This window comes from Amblyomma americanum, chromosome 1 (genome assembly GCF_052857255.1).
Source record: "Amblyomma americanum isolate KBUSLIRL-KWMA chromosome 1, ASM5285725v1, whole genome shotgun sequence".
Lineage (NCBI taxonomy): Eukaryota > Metazoa > Arthropoda > Arachnida > Ixodida > Ixodidae > Amblyomma > Amblyomma americanum.
This window is the reverse complement of record NC_135497.1, coordinates 400,062,173-400,086,074: the sequence shown is the minus strand read 5'-3', so window position 1 is coordinate 400,086,074 and position 23,902 is coordinate 400,062,173. Positions and strand designations below refer to the sequence as shown.

At 47.7% G+C, this 23,902-nt stretch overlaps 1 protein-coding gene across 1 annotated transcript; it reads right to left on the bottom strand.

The window, feature by feature from the left end:
- Positions 1–3,371: 3,371 nt before the first annotated feature.
- On the bottom strand, positions 3,372–23,264 carry LOC144115744 (dynactin subunit 4-like). Its single transcript, XM_077650233.1, has 3 exons — positions 23,174–23,264; positions 12,647–12,722; positions 3,372–3,665 (listed from the first exon to the last, which is right to left on the bottom strand). Exons 1-3 carry the CDS (start codon positions 23,254–23,256, stop codon positions 3,528–3,530), a joined length of 297 nt encoding a protein of 98 aa, XP_077506359.1. The 5' UTR covers positions 23,257–23,264; the 3' UTR covers positions 3,372–3,527.
- Between the last annotated feature and the right edge of the window lie 638 nt (positions 23,265–23,902).

Genomic DNA, 23,902 nt, shown 5'->3' with positions numbered 1-23,902 from the left:
AGCACAGCATGCAATTGCAGCGGCAGTGATTCAGCACAGCGGCACAGTGTTAAGTGTTCTGTTGGCAAAAGCAGCACAGGAGAAATAGAAGCCACAGTAGACAGCAACGTTCCATTACCTACAGCGTGGCTGATCTGAGTACTATGGTTCGTGAATCAGCTGAGCACATGAGACAGCTAGAGCAAGCGCGCAGAGCCAAACCACATTGAACTACAACTGACCTGGAATGGTCAGTCATGAGGAGGAAGATAGACACAGTACATCATCCATTTCACAAAGAGCAAATTTCCAGGCCAGCCAAAATGAAAGTTACCGTAAAAACCGGAATATAGGTCGAACTTTTTTTCAAAATACCATGGCGAAAACTGGACCCCCGTCTTATATACCAGTCATTGAAAAAACTATGGAAGTCTTGCAACAATGGGCGGCTGAAGTCAACAGCCGCCATCACCATCACCATCAGCGCGGCGGCACCTCTATTTTGCCTTTCCGTCGTTGCAAAGCTACTTCGTTAAAAGGCTGCTTTTTCACATTTTGTTTCAAAATGAGCGGAAGCCGATGGCAGTTCCCCTTCACCTTCAAGAAAAACGCGATTGAGTTCGCGGAAGCTCACAGCAGGCTGGCGGCAAAGTGCAAATTTGGAGTATCCGAAAAGAGCATTCATTACAGCTGGAGGCAGAAGCTGCGTATTACAACTTTTAGCAACCAGAAGAAAACATTTCCTTCCAGAATTGGAAGGAAAGGTTGCGGAGTTCGTCCGGGAGCTGCGTGCTATATCGTTGCCTGTGACTGCCAAATGCATCCGCGTTAAAGCGGTAGAGATCATGGCACGGAGCGGTGTAAGAAGCGAGAGTAAGCGCATGTGTATGCGCATGCGCTTACCTTGTTTGTTTTCACCACTCTGTGCCGTGATGACAAGGTACTAATAAACATGCGGGTCGATGGGCACGTGATACTGTTAAAAAATTGGCCAGCTGTATATATATGAGCAGCATTTAAATGAAAATAAATACTGTCACCATTGTGCAACCTGTTGAATCACATTTGTTTCAAGGTAAGGATGACTTTCGGTACTTTTTTCATTGAAAAAATATTTTTCTCATTTTTAGAACATGCTACTTGGGGGGTCGACCTATATTCCGATTTTTACAGTAAACTTCAGCATACAAGCAACTGTTACAACACACAGGAGCCCCTGCACCACTCAGAATTACAACCATGCAACCTAGTGAGCAAGGCTGCATTGCAAAAATATACCCCCCCCCCCCCCCCGTCAAAAGTATACAGCCCAAGGGGTTTTTGCTTGTGAGGCCTGCTGCATGCCGCATTAAGCATACTCAGCGACCGTAACTTCTCAAAAGAAGAATGGCATCGTGTCCTCAATCCTCCCAAGCTTTGGACTGCTAGATATTCTAGGGAGCCCTGCTAAACAACTTAAAAGCAAACCCCTTGGGCACGGATTGTACATGGCTATGCATCTTCCACGTCAGAACAGCACACAACACCAGGAAACCGAACGGAAATATGCCAATATGCCAAATGTCGAATCGCTCAGGGAGACTGGTATACATAGTTTGCAGCTTAAATGCAGGTTTGCTTGCCCCAAAATTTTGCGCACAGGTAGCATTTGGGGAGCCTGTTACGTTTCTCGTGGGCACCACGGAAGAAAAAACATACCAGCCGGGAAACACAGTAGCCAGGAAACACGCGTGAAATGACGTTGCCTGACATTTTTTGTTTTTCTTGTGATCATACGCATGCACAGATAATCCAAAACACCCTGCAATGGCTCCCCTTCTGCCTCAGCAGCAGTTGATGGAAGCTTGGCAGCCGTGAAAAGGGCGAGCACACGAGGCGGCTAAAATCTGGGCATGCATGTGCGCTTCTGCACTATTTTCGCAGTCAATTCGGCTCAATCCTAGTCAATCCCAGTCTGCTGGAACCCAGAAATCGTATTATTAAGTCGCATGCGACAGGAAAATCACAGATGACAAACACATGCCTGGGAGCCAACTTGTGCAACTGCATCCGATAAAGTGGCATATGCCTTCGGTCGTTCACGCCTGTGCCGCAGCGGCGATGGAACAGCACCAACAGCCGCAACAAGATTCAAGCCACTAGTAACTAAGCTGAGCATCGGTGTGTACCCACACCAAAAGCCACCGGCAGCCAAGCACCATTACATTCTGGTTTGGCTCCGTCGCCGTTCCACACACGCTAACTAAATATAGGCTGTCAAAATACAGGCATGAGGTGAACCACTACTGCGTGGTGCCATTCACAAAATTGCATTCCATGGGTTTCTATGGGAGCTTGGACGGGACTTACAAAAACATAGCAGCTGAGAAAACGCAGCACCCGAAGAACTTAAGAGCAAGGTTCTAATGTACCATGCTTGGGAGTGGTATTTGCCTTTTTTTATCAATTAAATAAATTTCAGCATGACACCATTTAATGTCATGCTGAGCTAAACAAGCAAAATTTTACAGCAGCAGCAATCTAGTGACATCAGTCACTATATGAAGGTAAACAACAGAGACCCCTGGCACAAGTGTTACACTTATAGCAACAAATGGCACTACCTTGCATTCTTCAGGCTGCAAGTTCTACAATTTCAGGTGATCACTAGCAAAAGCAGAGGCACAGCTAGGTTAAGGGTATAAGATAGGCTTAGGCCGAACACGGTGGCTAGGAGTGGTGTCCCACTACTGAGCCTGAGGTCATGGTGGCCACATTTCAGTGGAAGTGAAAAGGAAAAGTGTTTGTGCACCGAGATTCTAAAGCACACTAAATGACTCCAGGAGGTAGGAGGTAACCCAGAGCCTTCAAATATGACATGCCTCACAGCCTTGGTATTGCAATTTCACAGAAAAAAAACTTTAGAATCTATGAAAGGTGAGCATAAACTTAATGCAAAGCAGAACAAAAGTCCTTTATAACCAGAAACAAAAGGAAGAAGAGAACACACGTAACAGCCGCAGAGGCCTCTAAACACACAGAATGTGTGCTGTCAAAACAAGGTCGGATCAGCAGCATAGTCCACCGGGTAACCTTGTCCGCAAACATACAGGCACAATGCACTCCGAACCAGGCAAAACAATGTGAGAACACATGTCAACAAAGGAAACAATGCACTCTCTGCCCCAAAGTACAAACATTTGCCAGGTGGCTCAGCAATGACTTATGCTAGCACATATGAAACAAACCCCTGACGCCTGCTAATTGAAGGCTGTGAGCTGTATGTAAGTTGCATGAGACTGCATGACCTTAACTTGCAATACTATGCATTGTAGCAGCAAGCACACCTTTCAAGTTTGCCATTAGCCAAAGACTGCTCTAAGCCTTTCTCAATTGCTGAGAGCTGACATCATAGACTTAGTGTCCTACAGAGCAACAAAACTGTGGAAGCTCCTTTTGGCAGCCCAAGGCAGCGTGATTTCAAACGCTGTGAAACAGTTCAGTGCAGTTAGAAAGAAGCCTAGAGAGAGAGAGAAAAAAGGAGCACACAATGATGGGCCGACGGATTCCTAGGAGGGTGGTCTGTAGGAGCGTGTACCAAGGTTGACTACCACAGTGTGTGTCATCCAAACAACCTGAGGTTCCCGATGGTCAGCCTGCAGTTGCACCACCATGTTGGTGAAATCATGCTTGAGCCGGAAGGCCACCTATGGAAAAAATATAGCAAGGCAAAGGGTCATGGAAAAAAAAGAAGAGGCAGATCACAGCTCCTACAGGACCTCCAAAACTTTCTTACACAGCAATATGCCCAAGAGAAACATACACGACAAGGAGAATGCACCGAAAATGCAGAAAGCTTAACAATAAATTAAGGTGCTACACTGTCCCGTTATTTCATTCATTTGTTAACTAACATAGCTAATTCTATCTTTTCATACATTTTGTATATCGGTCTTATCAGAGAATCAGTATAGAAAATAGTATCAGTATAGAAAATACATTTTTAGTGTATTATGTATTTAACAATACCCGGTACTCAAAAAGAAAAAAAAGTGTGCCGCAGATTTCGAGGCTGCTGCGAGTCAGACTTTGGGTCGAAACAGCCCGCGTTAAATAAAAGGTTTTTTTTTCCCAGAATTTAGCGTGTAAAATTACCACCTTGTATAATATGTGGAGCCAAACACTATTCAGCCCAAATTTGGAGTTCCGGTCACGTTACTATTCACCATCAGGCTTCCAGCCAAGAGGAAGGCGCTCTCTAGCGGTGGTATCAGTAAACTTTTTCAATGATTTTAATTTAATCATCACCTCACTATGATGACTTCACAAACCCTACTTATATCAGAAGCAGACGATCGCACCTTGCACGATGCGGGGACTGGGAAAGCAGTACTCGGCTGCTTTTAAAAGGAAAGTAGTAATCGTAGTTGCTGAAAGCATCGGCACTGTGTCAAGTGCTGCAGCATGGACTGCATGAGGTAGGGAAAGGCTAAGTTACTGTCTCCTGACAGCTAAATTGGCCTCTCCGCCGTGCTGTGCAGTTGGATCACGGACACTTCGGCCGGCATTCCCGAGGACCGCATTGGTCACGGTTTCAAGAAATGCTCTATATCGAATGCACTCAACATTATTAATTATAAGGGACTCTCGGAAGATTGCACACCTGACTACATCAATCATTAAAGCCCAAACCCCAAGTACAATTCCTCGGCGCACATGTCAAATGCCTGCGTGCACATGCATATGCTGAAGCTGGGCTGCGCATGGTCGTGGTGCGAGACAAGAGCAGAAGCAAGTGCGACACCCATCTGTACATGCAACTTTAGTGCATGCCAGATATCGCTGCAGTCCCACACACGTGCCAGAAGCGGCACACCGGTTTACAACACTCGGAGGACTGCGTGTTTCCCACGAGCATGAGCTGTACAACGTGGAATTATCTGATCAAGCGTGTTGGCGCGATAGGCGGAGCAAGCTAGTACCAGGCACATGGAGATCCATGCCCTTTTTTGATGCCTGACGTTCGTCCTTTGTATCCTCCGATACACTGGACGAACGTGCTGAACGCACAGTTGTCTTCGTTTTGGGCTCTCCGTATGGGGAGGGCCCTTGGGGCCGGCTGACCTGAAGGTCCGCGCGGCCAGTTTTGTGGATGGTGGCGCAGAACTAGCTGCTGCCACCAGGGGCACGGATGGCCCTACTGCAGGCTCACTGTGTGTGAGCTGTGCAGGTGCCGAAGGCCGCTGTGATGCTGTGCCCTGTTGCACCACAGCAGAATAGGTTGAGTTTTATCCCAACGAGAGTCGTTTCCACGCTTCTCTGAATGATATCTTTTCTTTGACTGTTAGTGTTACTATTTCCTTTTCTTTTTTCCAGGCTGGGCATGACCGTGAGTAAGCCGGATGACTGCCCTCACAGTTTACGCAAAGGTGGGGTTCAACATTGCAGTTTTCAGCGGAATGGTCTTGGGAAGCACATTTGGCGCAGGTCTGTTTGCCCCGGCAGCTCTGCGAGCCGTGGCCGTACCTCTGGCATTTGTAGCATCGGCGTGGATTGGGTATGTATGGTCTGAGCTTTAGCTTTGTATAACCTACTTCCACTGAATCGGGAACTATACTAGATGCAAAGGTGAGGACAATGTGTTTCATTGGTGTTTCCATGTTGTCACGCCTTATTTTGATCCTATAGACATTGGTAACATTCTGGTCTTTCAATCCTTCCAGTAGTTCAGTCTCGGTTAGGTATTTCAGGTCATCATCGGAAATTATTCCACGAACAGTGTTGAGTGATCTGTGTGGATTGATTGTTAGAGGAAGTTCTCCGAATGATGTAACATCTGAGGGTTTCTCGTATTGATGCTTGTAACAGAATTTCCAGAAGCAGGTCTCCACTAGCTAACTTTTTGATTTTGTAACCTTGCCTTATGGCGTCAGTTAGGGTTCTTAAAACAAGGAAGCGTGACACAAGTCGAGTGGTTTTTTCAGGGTCTTCGCTATGTACTACGTGGTAGCGTGGGAAATTCGTCTTGCTGCCAAAGAATTGCGCAGTCACTTCGGTGCGCCATCTTTTTGGAGGACGATCAGCGGAAAGTAAGAAATGAGCCATCAAATATCTTTGTAGTTCGGTCACAGTGCTAGCCACCCACCATGGAGCTCAACTAGGGGGCAGGACAGGAGCTTGCAAACAAGTCCTGCCCACGCCAGCTATACACCTCAACTATAACCAGATCTGACGAAACTCAGGGTGGTTCGCCACACAAGGTTAACCCTAGCCGCCTATGAAATACGTAAGAAAAAACGAGAAGAGAGGAGGAGACAGGAAAGTTGTAACACAGATGATAGGAAAGTGAAAGACGGAGGGGAGGACAGGAAAAGGCGACTGCCGATTTCCCCCGGTCAGGTCAGGCCGGAGGTGCCGTCTACAGGAAGCTGGGGCCAAAGTGGTGCATTGCCTCCGCTGAGGGGCCTTAAAGGTCCAAACGCTCGGCATCAACTCAACCACCAGGATCCCCTTTTCCCCGCACACGGCGATGCCACGCACGGCTAGGCGTGGGTGCTCGGCTCCGTGGTGATGCACTGTTCACCATCATCCCCATGGGGGGGATGTCCCTGCGGATGCCCGGGAACCCGTGGTGTCGCCACTCACCAACGCCTGCAAGCTGCAGGCGCCCCTCTGCGGGGACCATCGAGTTATCAAGCCAAGCGTGAAATGCAGTGCAAATACAGTGAAACCTCATTACAGTGAACTGGTAAAAAATTGGCTGTGGTTTAGCTCTGGTTAAACCTGGAGTGATGCGGGAGCTGGGCATTCCTTCTTCATCTTCGTCCCTGGATGTGGTTTTACTATTGGCGGCTAGGCGTGCCCTCTGGCCCGCGCCGTTCTTACGCCGTTTATCAAGGCATATCGCATGCTTTTCCACTGTCTCCTCGGCTCGCCGCCTCCTCTTGGCTTCGTTCCAACGACGAGCCCTGGCTTCTTTCAGAGCCGCCGAGCTCAACTCGTCCTCTCCTCCACTCTCCATCTTTGCCCCAGCGGCTCCGCTGAGCCACCTACTTATACAGCTGCGACACCTCTCCCCCTCTCCACTCGACATGGCGCATGCGCACAGTTGTTGCAGCTCGGTTTTGCCGGCGCGCGGTCGCGTGCTGTTCCGCACCACGTGACCAACCGGCGGCGCCACGGAGCTCAAGGGGCGCCACGCTGAAGTCTCGAAGAGCCGGCGTAGTGTAGCTCTCACTACAAAAATCGTAAAATAGCTCAATAGAGCCGAAATTCTTATTAGAAAATTTCACCAAAAATGGCAATTGGGAGAGACTTTTTTCATAGTTTTACCACTGTTTTGAAACCGCTTGCAGCGATTGCGGTTAAGTTGTGCTAGTTAAGTTGGCATCACCACACAGCACCGCAGCACGCGGCGGCGGTAGATCAAACGTCACCTAAGGTGGCTTCCTCGCATTACAGTAGTATCATGTAAAGAATCGGACACCAGGACGAAAGCGATCGCCATTTTCACCCCCTCCAATCCGTGATAGTCAACATGAGCAGAGAATGGCTGCTGGAAAGCTACAAACGATCATCTTGCTGGTTCCAGGGTACTACCGACAGGCGTGGGAGACGCAAACGGGTGCTGATTGCTCGGCTACCACCTTTTCTTGACGCTATGTCTTCCGTGGAGCTGTTGGCAAAATGAGATAAAGCGTGAACCACGGGAGCGAACGCTTGCCACTCTACCACCAGTCACCATTACAGTGAGGCAAAGCCTGTCACCTGCCATCTGACCGGCCACAGCTTGGCGCTCAACAGTTCAATATATCTGCTTTATGGCAAACCGCACGTGATGAACTGAGTAAAAAATGCATGCGTTTGTTAATATTGTCACGTGCTGCGCATGGGCTCTGAGGAATAAAGAAGACGTGCGGCGGCTGGAAGTAGAAGAGGAAGTAGAAGAGAAAGTCAAGTATTCTGCCGCCGGCGCACCAGGCTCCTCTCGACCTGCCTTGTAAATATTATTTGTAAATAGAACCTGTAACAGTGTGGTGGAGGTGCTGGATTGATCGCCACGGATCCCTCTCGCAACCGCTGTAGCCGACGAATCGCCGGATTGCCACCGTTGCCCGTGCAAATGCTCAAGGAAGCCGACGCACGTCCGACCGGCGCCGCAACGCCCGCTTGGCAGCACTACGGTGAGCCGCGGACGTTTTCCGGGAAGGCTGGCGAAGACGTGGATGATTGGCTCATCAATTACAAGCGGGTGAGCAAATACAACGGCTGGGATGCCACTCTTCAGCTGGCCAATGTCGTCTTCTTTCTCGATGGCACCGCGCTAACTTGGTTCGAAAACCATGAGGCATCAATAACAAGTTGGGACCGCTTCATGGAAGAGCTCCGCAGCTGCTTCGGGGATACTGTTGCCAAACGAAAATGCGCTGAGCAGTCTTTGCTTCAGAGAGCGCAAGTGCCTGGCGAGACCTGCACGACTTACATAGAAGAGGTCTTGAAGCTGTGCAACGTCGTTAATCCCAGTATGTCCGACGAAGATCGCGTTGGTCATCTCCTCAAGGGCATCGCAGATGACGTCTACAGCTTTCTTATTAGTAAAGAAAATTTAGACTCGGCCTCGGATATCATCAAGCATTGCCGCACCTTTGAAGCTCTAAAACTGCGTCGAATTACTCCCAAGTTCGGTCGCCTGCCTAACGTCACCACCGTCGCCAGCGTGGATTTCCACGAGCCTGTGAATGCGGCAACTCTCCCTGACGTCATTCGTCAAATCGTGCGTGACGAACTCTCCCGGCATCAAGATCTTGCGCGCCGCAGTGAGGTCCCGTATGGGAGCTGTTCTCTGCAGCCGGCTCCCGCCTACCGCTCCTCCCAGGCCATGGTTAACAACATGTCTGCCCAGGCCCCTACCAGTGCTACTCGCATTGATTACAGCGACGCTCCCCGGATCACCCGCCCCGGCCCCAGGGCGCCAGCTCATCCGCAACGCCACCTGCGGCAGCCGGAGTACGATGGTCGTTTCGACACTGGCTACGAGGAGTTTTATCCCGAGTGCCCCCCCGACCCACCACTTTGTTACCGCTGTGGTATGATCGGTCACATCTCTAGATTCTGCCGTCGCCGGGGCCAGTTTTCCCGCTCCCAGCGCCAATGGTCGAACCCTCGCCTGAGTTTCAATGCGCCTGTTCATGACCGTGTCTTCACATCGTCTCAGCGCCCATCCATTTACGCGCCACCACGGAACGACTCCCCTGCCTCTGACCGAAGTCTGACTCCACCTCCGCACCGCTCTCGCCGCTCGCCTTCCCCCCAACGTCGTTCCCCACCGTCCCCGGGAAACTAGCGTGTGCGGCCGATGGAGGTGCGGTCGCCGGATCATCGATAGTGCCAATTCCTCTGCCCATTGTTATGTTAAGGAACCGCCTTGAAGTTTTAGTGGACGGTATTTGCGTCATGGCCTTAGTGGACACTGGTGCCACGGTGTCAGTGATGAGTTCAACTTTCAAGAACCGTCTGGGTCGTAAAATAATGTTCGCTTGGGATCGTGCTGTTATATTCCGGGGTGTAGGGGGAGAATCATTGGTTCCGATTGGTATTTGTTTTGTGAATGTAGTGATCGCTGGCCACATGTTCCGAACTGAATTCACGGTGCTCCCTCGTTCTACGCATGACATCATCCTCGGTATTGACTTTTTGCACCAGCGCGGCGCTACTCTCGACTTCCGCAGTGGTGGCATATCGTTAAGTCCTGGCCTTCGGTCAGCTCTCATAGAAGACTCGCCAGTGGTTGCCCAAGTGTTTTCTGTCTCTGAAGATACCGTCGTTCCAGCAATGTCTGCCATATTCGTTCCCGTTATGTCTTCGAGCACGATTTCTGATGCCTTCGATGCTGTGGTGGAACATTGTTCCCTTAACTGTGCAAAGAAAAGTGTGCTAGTACCCCGCAGCGTCGTCCATGTGACCAAGGGCCATGCCACTCTTTGGACTGTCAATCATTCCAACGAACCTGCAGTATTGCCATGTGGTCTAAAACTTGCTGGCTTTGAAGAACGTTTTTCTATACCAGTTGCCGTGATCACTGACAACGTGTCTCGTCCAACTAGACGCCGCGCTCTGAGCGACTCTTAATTCCTAGCCATGGTTAACAAATCCCTACCCACTAGCGACCGCCAGGTACTAGTGGCCGTTCTTATGAAGCATGCGGACGTGTTTGATTTTGGTCGCGACCAACCACCGCCGATTCCAGCTTCCCGTACCCATCACATGATCAATACTGGATCTGCACAGCCGATTCGCCAGAAGCCATACCGCGTCTCGCCTTCCGAACGTCAGATAATCGATGAACAAGTCCGTGACATGTTGCACCGCGGCATCATTCAGGAATCTTCAAGCCCGTGGGCTGCTCCAGTGATCCTTGTCAAAAAGAAAGATGGCACTTGGCAATTTTGTGTCGACTACCGCCGGCTTAACACTGTCACAAAGAAGGATGTTTACCCGCTCCCGCGCGTTGATGATGCCATTGACTGCCTCCACTCAGCCTCCTACTTTTCCTCGGTGGATCTACGGTCCGGGTACTGGCAGATCCCGATGCACCCGCAAGACAAAGGGAAGACAGCATTCGTGACACCTGACGGGTTGTATGAATTTATTGTTATGCCTTTCGGCCTTTGCAACGCTCCTGCCACTTTTGAACGATTTATGGATACGCTTTTACGTGGCCTGAAGTGGCAAGTTTGCATGTGTTATCTGGACGATGTTGTTATTTTTGGTAGGACCTTCGCCGAACATAACAGCCGCTTAGCCATTGTCCTAGACTGCATAGAGAGAGCGGGCCTCGTGCTGAACTCGAAGAAGTGTCGCTTCGGTGAACGCCAAATTACTGTGCTTGGTCATCTCGTTGACAAGGATGGCCTAAGACCCGACCCGCAGAAGGTTGAAGCTGTAAGCAGTGTCAAAGAACCCAAATCAGTGAAAGAGCTCAGGAGTTTCCTAGGACTTTGCTCATATTTTCGGCGTTTCGTTCCCAAGTTTTCTGATTTAGCCTACCCGCTTACAAGTCTCCTGCAGAAAGACACCCCTTTCCACTGGACTCCCGAATGCGACTCCGCGTTTCGGCAGCTCAAGTTTCTCCTCACCTCGCAGCCAATATTGCGTCATTTCTGCCCGACAGCACCGACTGAACTCCACACTGACGCCAGCGGCATCGGCGTGGGTACTGTTACAGGTTCTATTTACAAATAATATTTACAAGGCAGGTCGAGAGGAGCCTGGTGCGCCGGCGGCAGAATACTTGACTTTCTCTTCTACTTCCTCTTCTACTTCCAGCCGCCGCACGTCTTCTTTATTCCTCAGAGCCCATGCGCAGCACGTGACATTATACTTGCAAACAGTTCAATATTACCAATAATTCGTAATATCCGTGTTTGTTGTAATGAGGTTTGACTAAATTCTTCCGGTGAGCTTTCCTCACTCACATTACATGCAAATGGAAACTTCTTTTTTGGTATTTTGCTACTCCTAAATTGTATTATATGCGGGTCCACATTATATGCCGGTTTTTACGGTAATTTCGACCACCTGCAGTTCTTGACATCACACTGCAGATGCATTTCGACACCACTAGGCAGCCACCGCAGCCAGGATTTGAGCAAAATTACATGCCAGCCTTGTTCAGTCACCGTTACACATCGGATTCAAGGCCCAATTTCACAAATTAAAAAAGTCCACCCATATTTCATTATGGTACTCACAAGGAGGCTAGAAATTAGCAAGTACAGTGAAAGCTCGTTAATTCACGACTCGTTAATTCGAAATTTTGGATAATTCGAAATAGTCATCGTGGTCCGGTCCGCAGTGCATAGTCTATGCGCATAACAGCTCATTAATTCACTCAAAAATTGGCGCCGCCACCCATAATTCAAACTGCGCGCCGCCAAGCGCCGCTGTTGAAAACCATCATTGGAAGCTTTCACGGCAGAACGATAGATGGCACAACCATCGGGGCGCCGCTAGGGTGCTGGAACAAGTACTAGCCAGTCTTTCCTGCCGCAACTGCTTCGAGGAACGACGTTTTAGTGTTTTAGCCCTCGTTTTGCATGCCACTTGCTGTGAGCTTGTGTCCGCGAGAAGTGTTCGCGTGGGAAATACTGCGCCAAGACGGTGAAGGAGAAAGTGGTTATCTTACGCGAGGTGGACGAACGGAAGGCCAGCAAAGTGGAAATTGCGAAAAAGCACGGGATTCCACCAAGCACGTTGTCGACCTACGTCCGAAATAGGAAGGCCATCGAGGATGCCTACGAAGCCGAAGATTTCGCCAGCAACAGAAAAAGGCTCCGATTAGCCAAGTATCTGGAAATTGAGACCGCTGTGATCACGTGGGTGAAGGAAATGAGAAGCGCAGAGAAGAAGCAGAAAATGATAACAGATTGTTTTGCTAAATAAATGTTTTTCGTGCCCTCCGGGCATCAAACGCGTCCATTTTTGCTCACTTTCATTAGTTCGAATTTTGGTTAATTCGAACTGGCCTGGCGGCCCCGTGGAATTCGAATTAACGAGCTTTTACTGTAACAGTTTATTCAAGACCAAAGTCCAAAAAACTGCAGAAAAAAATCCATCACAGTGACCTGTCGCATTCAGACTTGAGACAAAAAGAGTAATTTTCAAATAAACGAAGCACTACGCGACTCACAATTACAGCCTCCTCCTCAGATGGAATGACTCGAATGTAGAAGCCTAAACTGTTGGCTTTGCGGAATGTCACCACACTGCAACAAGAAAAGACAAAAAGAAATTGTAAGCATAAAGCAGACTATTTAGTTACCAAACTACATATGTCTGCTGCACTAAGGCTGGGATACATGCGACATTTTTTTCGACGAAGTTCGCGACAGAAAACGTTGCGGCAGCATGACGCCCGGCTGCAGATACAGCCTATACGCATGTAAGGGCCGCACTTGTTTTTCCAGTTTCGAGGGCCAATTTTCGGGGTGCAGACCTTACATGGATCTTTTTTATTTTAATATTTCCTACGGGAAAACAGGGTGCGGCCCTTACACACATTTATACGGTACATGCAGTGAAGAAGTGGCAGCGTGCAGCCATGTATCCCTCGACACAAAAAAGCAAGCATGATCAGCAAGTGGCAAATGCCATTGAGAGGAGCAACACTTACCCTTTTAATAAAATCACGAAAGTGTTCATTTCAGCACCACTGCACTAACTTTAGCACATGTGAATAGTTATCTATATCAATTTACGCTCTCGAATACATGAAGTCATGTACCTTGGGAAGTTCGCCAAGCCACGGATACCAGCGGCACAGTTTTCTTTGACACTTTGCGCATTAGGGAGGAAACACAGGCATTTCGGTCCAAGATTACATTGTGTTCTCTCAAAAAAGTGACATTTCATGCTTGATAAAGCATTTATTTTCATAATCACTGCACAGCTCATCAGCCATGTCAACAGGCGCGAGCAGTCAAATCGAAAAGGCGGGCTTTCTGCACTGCTATTGGCCACATCAGCCGCTGCTTACAGTCTCGCCGGACATGGCGTGCCAAATACCTAGCGGGTCCAGATCAGCGGCGGAAGGTGTTTTTCTCGACACTGGACATCAAGCGCTCGCCGTCAGTGAAAATCATTGACCTGCCCCCTTAAAAAATGCTCCATATATTCCGGCCTTTAAGCACGCTGTCAGGGCAGACAATTTGTAAGCTTACCAATACCAAATGAGCACCCGACACCTACAAAAGGTTTCTCTGTTTAACCTAATCTGGGCACCACCTTATTCGGTACAAGTACCAAAAATTTAACTTGATAAGCTATTGCTCAGATTAAATTGATAGCACTTGCATTAAATAGAGTGATTGGCATAAAAGTTAAACTGACTAGTGTATAGATCATTTCAGCTGGTACTTGGATTAAATTGAATGGAAAATCTTGTGGACTACAGTTAACCTGCAGACTACTGTCAGCCATCAAAGCATGGGATTGTTGATTCCGCTCATATTTTCAAAGCACATTTTCAAAAGTATGACTGCACAAACCCTGAAATTTTTAGACAAGTCTTTCTGTGGTAAGGTCATCAAACTAAATGCTCTACCAGGCTTTTTTCTATTTATTCAAACAAACTGTAGGAAATAAAATTTAAAAAATCCCCAAGCAAAAAATTTATAATTAGAAGCTTACTGTGCTTCAGAAATGAAACACAGCTGGAGAGAATCTTGTTACCTAGATATTGCATTATTAAATACTCCATGAAGTTTTCTTTTTTTTCCCCCCAAGAGCAAAGCAAGAACAAGAAAGCACACAGAAGCACATTTCCCCAAACCTTCCAGTGAACATTCAACACCTGACCCTAGTCACTTCGCCTATACTTGGCAACAACTTTTGTTAGCAACGACGCCAAAGCTACAGAACAAAAATATGGGCTCTCCCTGTGCAACTGAATGCAGTCCCAGGTAGAAACTAGCCCAACAAGCTACGCTTCTACAATTCAATGCAGTCCCTGGCAGCAATTGATTTCCACTCAAAGGAAATTGTCATTCTAACATTCATTATTTAGGGCATGCTTCTAACAGAACTGCAGATTTTTCACACTGTAATCTCATTGCCAAGAAAATTTCTTTGGGAGCACCACTTCCTGGATGAGGTCAGAGCAGCCAGGTTGTGCTATGGTCGGATACAACTCAACACCGCAGCAGCTTTTCATTGTCAAAGGAGCCCCTTCTAGCCAATGGTGTTGGCAGATTCTCATGACCCTGCTAGTGTGACAAATCAGAGAGTGGTAGATGAAAAGGGATAATCCCTTCCCTGTGTGGTCAGGGATAGACCCCTCTCTCCATTGTGGCCCCGCTCCCTGCATTGTGGCGCTAGCAGGGTCATAAGAATCGGTCAATGCCGCTGTCTCGGAGGGGGTGCTGCTTCGACGGGGAAAAGCCGCTCGATTCTTAAGTTGTATCCGACTATAGCATCCTGTCGGCACTTGATGGTGCCCCACTATATGTGCGATGCTTTTCGTTTACTTTCAACTGCATGAATTCTTTCCTTCCCTGAAAAGTTGTACAAGACCTTGGGTACAAAGAATGGGCACTCCCACAAGTGGCATATTATAAGTCATTGGCGCTAGAATTTTCTGTTGCATAATCTTGAGTGAGACCCCAACTTTCTGCAGCAGAAAATTTTACAGTCCATAAACTGAGAACAATGAAACGGCAAAATTCCACAGGAGAGATGCTTCAAAATGGACCTTGTGTTCCATTCGAAGCCAAGATAGGAATATAGTATAAATTTATTTTTTCAAGTATTTCAGGGTAACTAAAGCACCCTTTTTCACCCAGCTTGAGAGCTGCAGGGAGAAAACAGCTCTCTAATGATAATGCGGCCAAGTGTGCAGCATGCAAGTGCAAGGGAGAAGGTGCCTGTGGATACAGGTCACTGAGAAAGAGGAGGCACTGGAAGAGTAGGGAAAGCCAACAAAAGCAAACTGGCGCAGGACTGCGCAGCTCGAAACACCGAAGTAGTGGTGGCACGGCAGGCTGTGTGCGTTCCGATGGGCGTGTCCGCTGTCGTTCTTGACGAGATAGCGATGCTATCTTCCGCAGCAAGCCGCGCACAAAAACGTCGATGTTCGACAGTGAAATGCCAGATCGGGTCACAGCTTAAGTATCGGAGCGTAGGCTTCGCCGCTCGATTGTGGCGCATGCATCTGAAGTGTTGCCTCCTGAGTAATGTAGATTTATCTGCTGCTCCATATTTTAGCGTGCCAACGGCTACAGTTGGCCTGAACAGTTTAAGATCCAGAGTTTTCAAACTCCCCTTTCCAATAGGTTTGTGCCACTAAGGTAAATTAGTCATTTTTTATCAAACTGTCACTTCCATAACAACAACAGTATCAAGAAGGAGAATGTGGCTGCTACACATAATTCCTCAAAGAATGCTTAAATCCGTGAATTTTTGGTGGAATTTCAGGAAACTAGAAGCCTTAGCCATGAGCGCTACATTATGCAGAGGTCAGTCAACCATGGCATGTCTGTGTAGCAACATATGAAACATGAACAAGAGGACTAAAATGACAACACAGACTCAGCTCCTGGAGACGAAGTACAAGGAGGTTGAACTTATGCAGGGTATGTTGCTGGGCTAGTTGATAGTTGTCGAACATCATGGAATCGCAGCGCTGGCAGACAAGGACACAGAGGGGATGCACGGAGAGGTCAGTGCAAGTGTGTGTGTGTCCTCTCTGTGTCCTTGTCTGCCAGCGCTGCGATTCCATGAAGCAGGTTAAGTAATACTTTTGAAGGAGTCTTCGCGCCTTCAAAGCGAAATTAGCTTGTGTTAGTATTGAGCTTCCCTTGGCTATAATTTGTGCTATTTTATTCAAAGTGCTTGATTATAACCCGTTATATGTTTGGCTCGATGAATATAGTGTATGTATTCCAATGTTGTGATAACGATACAGTGTGAAGTAGTAATTTCGCTGCTGGTGACGCCTTGTCTGCTGCATTTTTTTCCTTTTGTCTTTTGGTGTAATAAAAATTTATGTACCCACCTGCAATGGCCTTGTTTTTCAAGACCGCAGTATTTTTAAACAAATAAATAAATCTTCTCATTTTGCTGTTCGTCTTTCAATTGCCTTGTTTGCATTTCATCTGTTGCTAATAGTACATACACCTAGCAATGCAGGCACCTGTAACAATTTGCAATGTATGGGTATACAGTAAAACCTCGTTAACTGGAAGTCACTGGGACTGCAACAAACATTTGAAGTAGCCGGAATTTTTAATTAACCGACCACAGAAAAAAATTCGCCATCATTTAACTACGGCTGAACCATTTTAAAGAGCAAAAACTGTGGTGTATCAGGCAAGTAGATGCAACTTGGCGTCTGTAACGTTGAGTGAATTCCGCACACTGGATAGGCAGCGTGCCCACCCTGACACCCTGGCAGGTGGCAGTTAAATTAATGGTTGTTCGCGAGAGATTGGTCACCCAATAAATGCTGCGGCCTATTCTACCGCCCTCTACTGGCGAATAGAAAGGTCACTGGTCAAGTAGTGGGACACCATTGTGGACCACATATGGTAACGCACAGCACAGCAAAATCTGGCAACGCACAGCAAAATCTGCTTTACCTAGCATAGTGAAGCTTTCGCTTCAAAAAATTAACCCAGGCAAAAAATTTCATTGCGGGAACGCGCTACATTTACTGGATGAACTATGCAATTACCGTATACTGCCACACAAAAGTCAACTGTCCAACTCATAGCCCTTGCTGGCCAAAAAGAAAGTTTACTCCTAATATAAGTCGACATATACCCCCTTCCCCGCCCACCCCCATGTGCGTCATCCCGCCGCCGCATTTTGTTTTGTAGCTTCCCGCGGGACGGCATCACAGCACACGTGAGCTCGAAGCAACAAATGCGCAACGCATAGGAATGAAATCCCAAGGAAAGTAGTCCGAAACCAGTGGAGATCAAGAGCGAAAAAGCGGCGTTCCACCTTGCCTCCACACTTAGGTGCGGCACGGCTGACTGGCGGGAAACTGAACTGCAAATGGTCCTGCAGTTTCGAATTCCGGCGTGACCCACACGCCTTGGAGATAACTGGAATCAGAAGTTTGCCTCTGCGCTACCTACGGCTCTTCCGAGGAAGCAACTGCCATTGCGAACGAGCCAGACAAACGGCATGCATTTAAAATTTCTTCAGAGGAATTGATTTGCATACAAATTGATGACTTTTTTTTGGCACAAGTAGCCCCATGCATCCTGCCAGGAACGGGCACCGGCACGGGGTGTGTACTACCCTGACGCTCATCACCTCAGACCCCACAGATATGTTAGCTCTGTGTACAGGTAGACCCCGAACTTAGATTGGTCGTCTTTTGAAGGAAAGTCAACCTAACCCTCTAATCGCGGCTTATTACTCCCGTTTCCCCAACGGCAGCGCTCTGTTAAGTTCATTCGCGATTATAAAAGGGGAGACTTCGCCTGTATCAACTCGGAGCTTGAGAACTTTTTTCTTCATTTCAAGCAGTCTGCATCTAATAGGTCTGTCGAAGAAAACTGGCTAACTTTCAAAAACAAACTTTCAAATCTGGTCGAAACCTATGTTCCGCTGATATGCATTCGCGGTGACTCCAACAAGCCCTGGTACTCTAACTCCTTAAGGAGGCTTTCTCAAAAGAAAAAGCGTCTTTTTCGTGAAGCTAACAGAACTGCACTGGCTTATAAATGGACAAAATATTTCTCGTGCCTGCAGGATTACACGCGTCTCCTAAGGTGTACAAAAAGAAAGTTTTTCCACAATGATCTGTATGGCATTCTACTAACAAACCCAAAGAAATTCTGGCGGATGTTATCACCCAAATCAGGCAACACTCATTGCATTACCCTTTTGTATCCTGATGGTTCACAGGTGCCTCCAGAACTTCGATCTGACGTCATGAACTCTTATTTTACATCAGTCTTCACACATGAACCTGCCTGGAATACATCACACAAACATTTTTTAAACTTTTCTGCGATGGCACCTATCAACATCACTATTGCTGGCATTTGTGCTCTGATAGACAAACTAAAGTTATCCAGTGCTGCCGGGCCTGACAACCTCACTGCCAAAATATTAAAAGCTACAAAAAATGTATCTTCTCATTTTCTAAAAATAATCTTTGATCAATCTCTTGCGAACAGTTCCATACCTAGTGACTGGAAAATTAACAAAGTCATTCCTGTGTTCAAGGCTGGCAGCCGGAGCGACCCGTCGAATTATCGTCCTATTTCATTAACTTGCATACCATGTAAATTTCTTGAGCATATTATATACTCGCATATTGCATCCCACCTCAATTCCAACTCCTTTTTCTTCAAAAATCAGCATGGCTTTCGTCACGGCTATTCATGTCAATCACAGTTATTTGAGTTTACCATGGACCTTCACTTAAACCTTGATTCCTTGTTCCAAACCGATGTCATCTATTTTGATTTTTCCAAAGCATTCGACCGTGTCCCACATCAACGTCTTATGTTCAAACTTTCAGGTCTTCACCTTCACCCACTTGTTTTAGACTGGATTCACAATTTTCTCACAGCTCGCTCTCAGTTCACCGTAATAGGCGGACTTCCTTCAAATTCTACTTCCGTCTCCTCCGGAGTACCACAGGGGTCTGTGTTGGGTCCGCTTCTCTTCTTAATATTTATTAACGACCTCCAACACAACATCTCATCCACCATCCGTCTTTTCGCAGATGACTGCCTTATCTACCGCCGTATAAATACTAAAGACGATCAAGCTGCCCTCCAAAACGATCTGAAGCTCATCGAAAATTGGTGCTCTTTGTGGATGATGGAACTGAACATTAGGAAGTGCAGTTTTATGCAAATTTCTCGGAAACGCTCCAATTTAACTTATCCTTACTCTTTATTTTCTGAGGACCTATTGCAAGTTGAATCTTATCGTTACCTTGGCATCACAATCAATAGCAAATTAACTTGGGTTGATCATATTACAAAAATCACGGCCGACGCTTCACGTACACTTGGTTTTATTAGAAGATCACTTCCCTCTTCCCCCGCTAACATACGTAAACTAGCATATGAAACTTTTGTCCGCAGTAGGCTGGAGTATGCATCCGCGATCTGGAGTCCTCATCAGTCCTACCTAATTAACATGCTCGAAGCCGTCCAGAACCGTGCAGCACGCTTCATATCGTCAACATACGACTTTCATTCCAGCGTAAGTTCCATTAAATCATCACTTGACCTCACTTCCTTAGCTCTCAGACGAAAAGTTGCGCGCCTTTGCTTGTTCCATAAGTTATACTTCAATTTCCCCTATCTCCGTGGTTCCCTCATATCTCCTCCCTTTCGTACATCGCGCCGCCTTTTTAATTCAAATAGCGTCCAACGACTTCATGGCTCCACCAATGCTTTCAACAAGTCCTTCTTTCCGACCGCAATTGAAGAATGGAACCTTCTGCCCGACTCACTAACAAATGTGCACGATGCGACAAGGTTTAAGGCGATGTTGTTAGATCACCTGGGTTGACATGTTTTTTTTTTTTTGCCCTAACCTCTCGCCGACGTGTGTGGTGCTTGTGGCCTAAAGGCATTTTTTACATGCACCGTTCTAACTATTCGCGTTCCTTGCTTCTCTTTATGTTCCTATATTGCACTGTTATATTTTTGTGACCTTTGTTTTTCCACATCAACCTTGTATACGCTCCCCCCTTATGTAATACCCCGACAGGGGCCTTTAAGGGACAATAAATGATGATGATGATGATGATGATGATGAAGAATTGGCGCAGGCCGGCATTGTGCATAATCAACTCGTCACGGGCACATAGCAAAATTGGTGGTGTCGCGGGACACACACTGACACTGTTAGGGGTGGGAGGTGCTTCAATGCCAGCTGCTCCCACCTCCACTAGATGTGGCCTTGACCCATGGCCAGGCTGGAGAGGAGCGACGAGCGCGCACCACTGCCTCCAGTCCAGCTTGCCTTGACAAAGAATTGAGGGTACATTACTTTCTTATCAACGCCTGCGTTGCGGTGAAGCACATCATTTTCGCTTTAGGCGCATGCTTCAGCGGTCCACAAGCTGTACCAGATTGGTTTCTGTGCTGAGAGTACTGGGGCTGGGGCAGTTCGCACATTGAGCATCGGCACTGCTAACTGACATCGCCCTGCAGAGTCACCTCACAGCTCCGGGGGGCCGTCACTTCATCGGTCTGTGGCGAAATTGGGATTGGATATCCTCGCATAGCACCTCAGACCTTCGAATTAGCCGGGCTGGTGCACGGCACTGCTTCCATTTTTTTTAAGCAAAATTTATTGCCCCAGGGCATCAATGATGGGTGAAGGTGTGATGAATGATGTAGTAAAGATTAAATGAATGGAAAAAGGTTAGCTGATTTGATGAAGTCCAGTAGAGAACAATGGTACGGTCCCTGCATCCAGGCAATGTATGAAGCAGGGTTGCTTGGTGAAAGACCTGCTACCATCAGGTGCCGGATCCTTGTAGGCTTGAGAGCTGGGCAGTCCCACAGTAAGTGATGAACGTCGGCCTCAATGTCCTCGTGTTTACATATCGGACACCTTGGCCGAGGAAACAATTCTTGGTACTGAGGCCACTTCCGAGTGATGGCTGGTGTGAGGGCAACCCCGATCCGGATCCTCCTAAGCGCAACCTCCTCTGCACGGGTAAGACCGCGGGGGAGGGTTACCGCAGACGGAGGGATGAGAGCACGTGTGCGGCGCCGGAGGAGTTCCTTTCTTGATGAAAGGAGGGTAAAATTGTCCAAATGAAGGAGCCTAGGCGGTGATGAGTTTGTATTCGCAAGGCGGGTCGCTAAATCTGCCTGGCTTTGATATGTCAGCAGATCCCGTGGGTCCCACTCAATACGTACTGGCTGCGAGATGCGTGCCGCGAGCCGGTGGATGTCCTGACATATCGTGGGACAGCGGCTAACACGTCGTAGCAACCGGGCAACTTGAAGGGCGTCAGTGCGGATGACAACGCGGGCCGCAGGGAGCATAGTTAAGTCGGCCACAGAGCAGAGTGCCTCTTGAACTGCAACGAGCTGAGCACAAAAAGACGAAGGGGGTTCCGTAAGCTGAAACCAAGAGGTTTGATTCAGGGCAGGTCTGCACGGACAGTAGATAAGCTGTTGTTGATTTGCAGTCTTGTATGCTTGCGTCTACGTAGACAACAATCGATCCTTCAGGCAGGTAAGCATCTTGTTCCTCAAATTTCTGGTGAAGCAACGATGCCGAATGAGCAGATGTTGGCCGGCGATTATCTGTTGGCTTGTTGCCGCTGAGCTGTACAAACTTCCATGGGGGAAGACCTGGCGTTGGCGACTGAAGAATGGAGCGTGACGTTGCATAAGTCCTCAGTGCATGCGTGGAGTGCAATAGAATGGCCTTAAGGATGCGCGCTTCATGGCGCTGCTGCACCAGCTCATCAATGGTATATTGAGCTGCGCATTCTCTTGTAAAGCTATAACCGGTGTGATGCGTGGAAGGCACGTAATGGTCCTCGTAGCCTCTCGGTTCACGGCTTCAAGGCGAACCCATTATCAGGTCAAATTTACATTAGAAATTATGGCAACACAAAAATTCTCCAGATTATCCAGGATTTCAAAGTATCCAAGTTCGAATTATCGAGGTTTTACTGTACTTTGTACTTAGTGAATTTGCCCTAATTGGCTCTAGGATGGCACCATATATGAAAGCAAGTGCTAGATCATGCAAAATAATATTTCCAGCGAAATGCACAGTCATGGACAAGCTAACCTGAAATGAGATAGCAGCAACCAAACACTACCAGTGGCTCTGTGCAGACACTAGGACATGAACCAAACAGGTAAACATTGGCACTAGAGTGCAGCGTGTACCTCCTTTGAGTGCATGCACACGTAATGCAAGATATGCTCAAACAAGTACAGTTTTTTACACTTATTCTCAGCTGCAGGTGCACAGCACCACGGGGACTTTTTGGTTTGCACTCCAATTCAGGTCAGCCTGCTCATGAGTAAGTGAAATGCTGTGCTCTCTTTCCTCAAACTGTCTCAAAGTAATCTATTATGCCACCAGTGAGTTTGGGTCCACATTAACTGAAGTCACTGAGCTAATGAATGTGCGACTGAGAAGGAAATGTGAGTGGGTACATTACATAGCAAAATAACTACTTCCTTACATTAATTCTTCCGGTGCAATCTATGGGAAATATTTAGCTTTTAAATATGATTCAGATTTGATCTGAGCTGAAATTTCACTGTTCATCATGGATACACGTCTATCAGCTTGAAAGAACCTCAAAGCAATCATCTGGCAGGGCTCAACAAAATGCGGTTGAAGCCTCTTCAGCCCTGGATGAGTAGTAGCAATTCTGCTAAGACAACTGTGACTGCACCCTTCCGCAAACGGGGCCACAAAAGTCAACTCAGTTTTTATGATAAAGAAAGCAAAAAGCATCTGATACCCTGTGCTCATCAAAGGTATTATGATACGACCTTGCTGTACTTATAAGACCAAAGCTGAATTTCCCTGACCAAGAAAAACTGCACTCAAAATATCTTCTGTTCCCTGCATTTTTTTTCTTCGAGCCCCGAATTTCCTGACATTTCCCCCTCTTTCAGGTTTTGGCAGTTGGTAGGCACCACGACTATGCAGAACGCCCTCGACTGGAACAGTTCAGTAAGACGACACCTGCCTTGGGTCATCCACAAAGATGTTCTCACTGGAATCATCAAACTCGGCTGTGTCATCCCTTGCTGGCAGTGTAAACTCGCACATAGGCAGCAGCACCTGCAGGCAAAGGTTGCAGCAGTAAAGCTTCAACATAGCAGTACACGCAAATGAGCACACACACAATTTAGCATGCAAATAAAATGAACAAAAAGTAAAAAGAGAAGTGGAACCACAGTGATGCAGTCAATGACCTGTTGACTGCCTTTAATATTGCCACGCTGCTGACTTTCTGCCGGCGCCACCTGGAGGTCGAACTGTGTTCCCGAGCGCGTGGCCGAACGTCTTCTTTGTCCAGAACGAGCGCGGCGGTGTTGGCAAACCTCGCCCGAGTGAACAGTTTGGTTCTCTGTATTTTCGCCGGTGACATTTTTGGTGGAGGTGCTGGGTATCATCCCATGTACGCTGACCGGGACGATAGCCCTGACGCTTCTCCCCGACGAGCAGACGCCACACCTGTCCACAAAGCTAGCCGTCGCCTGCGAGGCCTGCAACCCGAATTTGAGCCACTCACGATTCCTGCTCGGGCCATGACTTCCGCCACTGGCAGCCAGACAGGTCAGTCCTTCGGCAGTGCCCCGCCGTTCGTCTTTCTTGCACCTCGGTCGCCACCATCCTTCCACGGCGACCGGTTCGAGGATGTAGAAGATTGGTTGGCCGGTTTTGACCGTGTGGCCGCGTTCAACCAATGGGA